A 2,306-nucleotide genomic window follows, 5' to 3' on the forward strand; every position below is an offset into this window, starting at 1 on the left:
ATCCACTCACCTCAGCCTCCTAAGGCGTGGGATTACAGGCTGAGCCACTGAGCCCGGCTGTAAATACTCCTTGATTAAGAATAAACCAACCAGCGGCCGGGCTCGGTGACAGCCTGTCATCTCAGCACTTTGGGAGGCCGAGGCGATTGGATTGTCTGAGCTCGTGGGTTCGAGACCCACCCGGGCAACTTGGTGAGACCTCATCTCTACAATAAATCAAAAAAATCAACTGGGCGTTGTAGCGCAAGCCTGTAGTTCTGGCTACTTACTTGAAAGGCTGAGGCGGAAGGATCGCTGGAGTCGATCAGGTGGAGGCTGCAGTGGCAGGGAGCATACCACGGCACTCCAGTCTAGGTGACAGAGTGAGACTCCACCCTCACAACAACAAAAAAAAGAATAAACTAGCTAGGCATGCTGTAATCCCAGCACTTCAGGAGGCCGAGGCAGGAGAGTCACTCGAGACCAGCCTATGCAACAAAGCAACGTCTTTCCCCCAAGACAAGAAAATCTATTCAGAAAACAAAAAAATAGAAAAATTAGCCAAGCGTGGTGGTGTGTGCCTATCGTCCCAGCTGCTTGGGAGGCTGAGGCAGGAGGATCACTTGCGCCCAGAAGGTTAGGGCTGCAGTGACCTTTGATTGTGCCACTGCACTCCAGCCTGGGTGACAGAGTGAGACCCTGACTCAAACAACCACAACAAAAATAAAGCTTGGAGCAGATTCATTTTCTGATAAGACACAGAAGTCTTAACATGTGATTTTCATCTTTGTTTCTCTGGCACCTTCAGCAACGCAGGTGGCGACCTCATAACTAAGACGGCGCTTGAGTTCTGGCGGGCAGGGAAGACGAGGGAAGACATCCAGCTGAAGGACCTGGAACCGGTGCTGTCTGTCGGGGTCTTCAATAATAAACACAGTGAGTCCGCCAGGGCGAGGAGCCCCTTAACTGCCAGCAGAGAGCCGTCTTCTCTTTCAGTGTGCCTCACAAAGCCACGGACTCCCAGTGGCCTGGATGGCTATGCCGAGGTTGGGCATTTTCTTTGGGCATTCTATTCTAGAAGCCAGTCAGCAGGGTGTTGATCCGAATCTTACGTCAGCTTGCCAGTCGCTGACATGAAGAGCAGAGGCCTGAGGGTGTGACGAGTGTCCTGTGGGTGGCACCACCGTGGCCCTCGTGAGAGCTGCACCCGGTGGCAGGGCCGGGAGGAAACCCACTGTCTCGTTTTGCAGGTGGCCTGTGGCGCAGTGGACTCATTGACCGGAACCTCATCGATTACTTCATCCCCTTCTTGCCCCTGGAGTACAGACACGTGAAGATGTGTGTGCGGGCCGAGATGAGGGCCCGCGGTTTGGCCATTGATGAGGACATTGTCACACGCGTGGCAGACGAAATGACGTTTTTCCCCAAAGATGAGAAAATCTACTCAGACAAGGGCTGCAAGACCGTGCAGTCGCGGCTGGACTTCCACTGAGCCTTCCTCCAGATCAGGGGCCCTGCCTTCAGAAGCACTTTGAAGACCTGTTCAAGGTTTTGCATATTTGCACCTGTGGACTTCTGGGATCTTGAAGTGTCAAGATGCTGTCTGTCACGTGGACGTGCCATGCAGCATGTTAGCCGTCCAGCTGTTCTTTGCAGTTGAAGAGGAACTTTACAGTCCCCTCCCACGTACCAGTACTGACCGTGTCAGAAGTGCCTGAATACAGCTGTGTGCGGGAGGCCCGGGGGTTGTTTCTTCATTTCTGGCCCATGACACCCATGCCTCTGAAGCCACCGTCAGGACCTGAGGGGCCCAGGGCCCTGCTGCAGACTGGGGAGCACTGGGTTTCCACCTGCCGCAGACATCCTCCTCCTCTGTTTCCCTCTGTACACGGAGAGCATCCACTGACTTGAAGTGTCTTCAGTTAAAATTGGTGGTGCAGGTGCAGATGGCTTCTGGTGGAAGGACAGGCCCTGGCCACAGAGCACTCTTGACCTGGGCTGAACTGTCCACGTGAGAGATGGAGTCTCCCTCCCAGGCGTCTGCAGCAGCCCTGGGCAGACAGGTCCTTTCTGCCTTCATTGCTCTGGCTGCTGACAGCCCCGGTAGTCACCCTGTCTCACTGACCATTAGCCCCAGCCTTCCTCGTCCCACCTTGTCACTTACTGCTGGAGGTCCCTCCAGCCTCAGCATCAGAGTTGAATTAGAGTAAGACCCTTGGCTTCGACTTGGAGCCGCCGGTTTGGTGAGATGTTTGTCTATTTCACTCTAGAGGCGGGTCATTCTCTCGCCTTTTACTCCATAGAGGCATTCGAAATCCATAGGACAT

General features: G+C 54.2%; 1 protein-coding gene across 1 annotated transcript in view; it reads left to right on the forward strand.

The window, feature by feature from the left end:
• The window catches only part of TOR1B (torsin family 1 member B), a 5,818-nt gene extending 4,278 nt beyond the window's left edge, over positions 1 to 1,540 (forward strand). The window contains exons 4-5 of the mRNA XM_008068381.2: positions 788 to 915; positions 1,230 to 1,540. Of these exons, the coding sequence (XP_008066572.1) occupies positions 788 to 915; positions 1,230 to 1,471 (370 nt within the window). The 3' untranslated portion in view covers positions 1,472 to 1,540. The remainder of the gene's footprint in view (positions 1 to 787; positions 916 to 1,229) is intronic.
• The last annotated feature ends 766 nt before the right edge of the window (positions 1,541 to 2,306 follow it).

This window comes from Carlito syrichta, unplaced genomic scaffold (assembly GCF_000164805.1).
Source record: "Carlito syrichta isolate Samal-C Ts95f unplaced genomic scaffold, Tarsius_syrichta-2.0.1 Scaffold108139, whole genome shotgun sequence".
NCBI classification, from domain to species: Eukaryota; Metazoa; Chordata; class Mammalia; order Primates; family Tarsiidae; genus Carlito; species Carlito syrichta.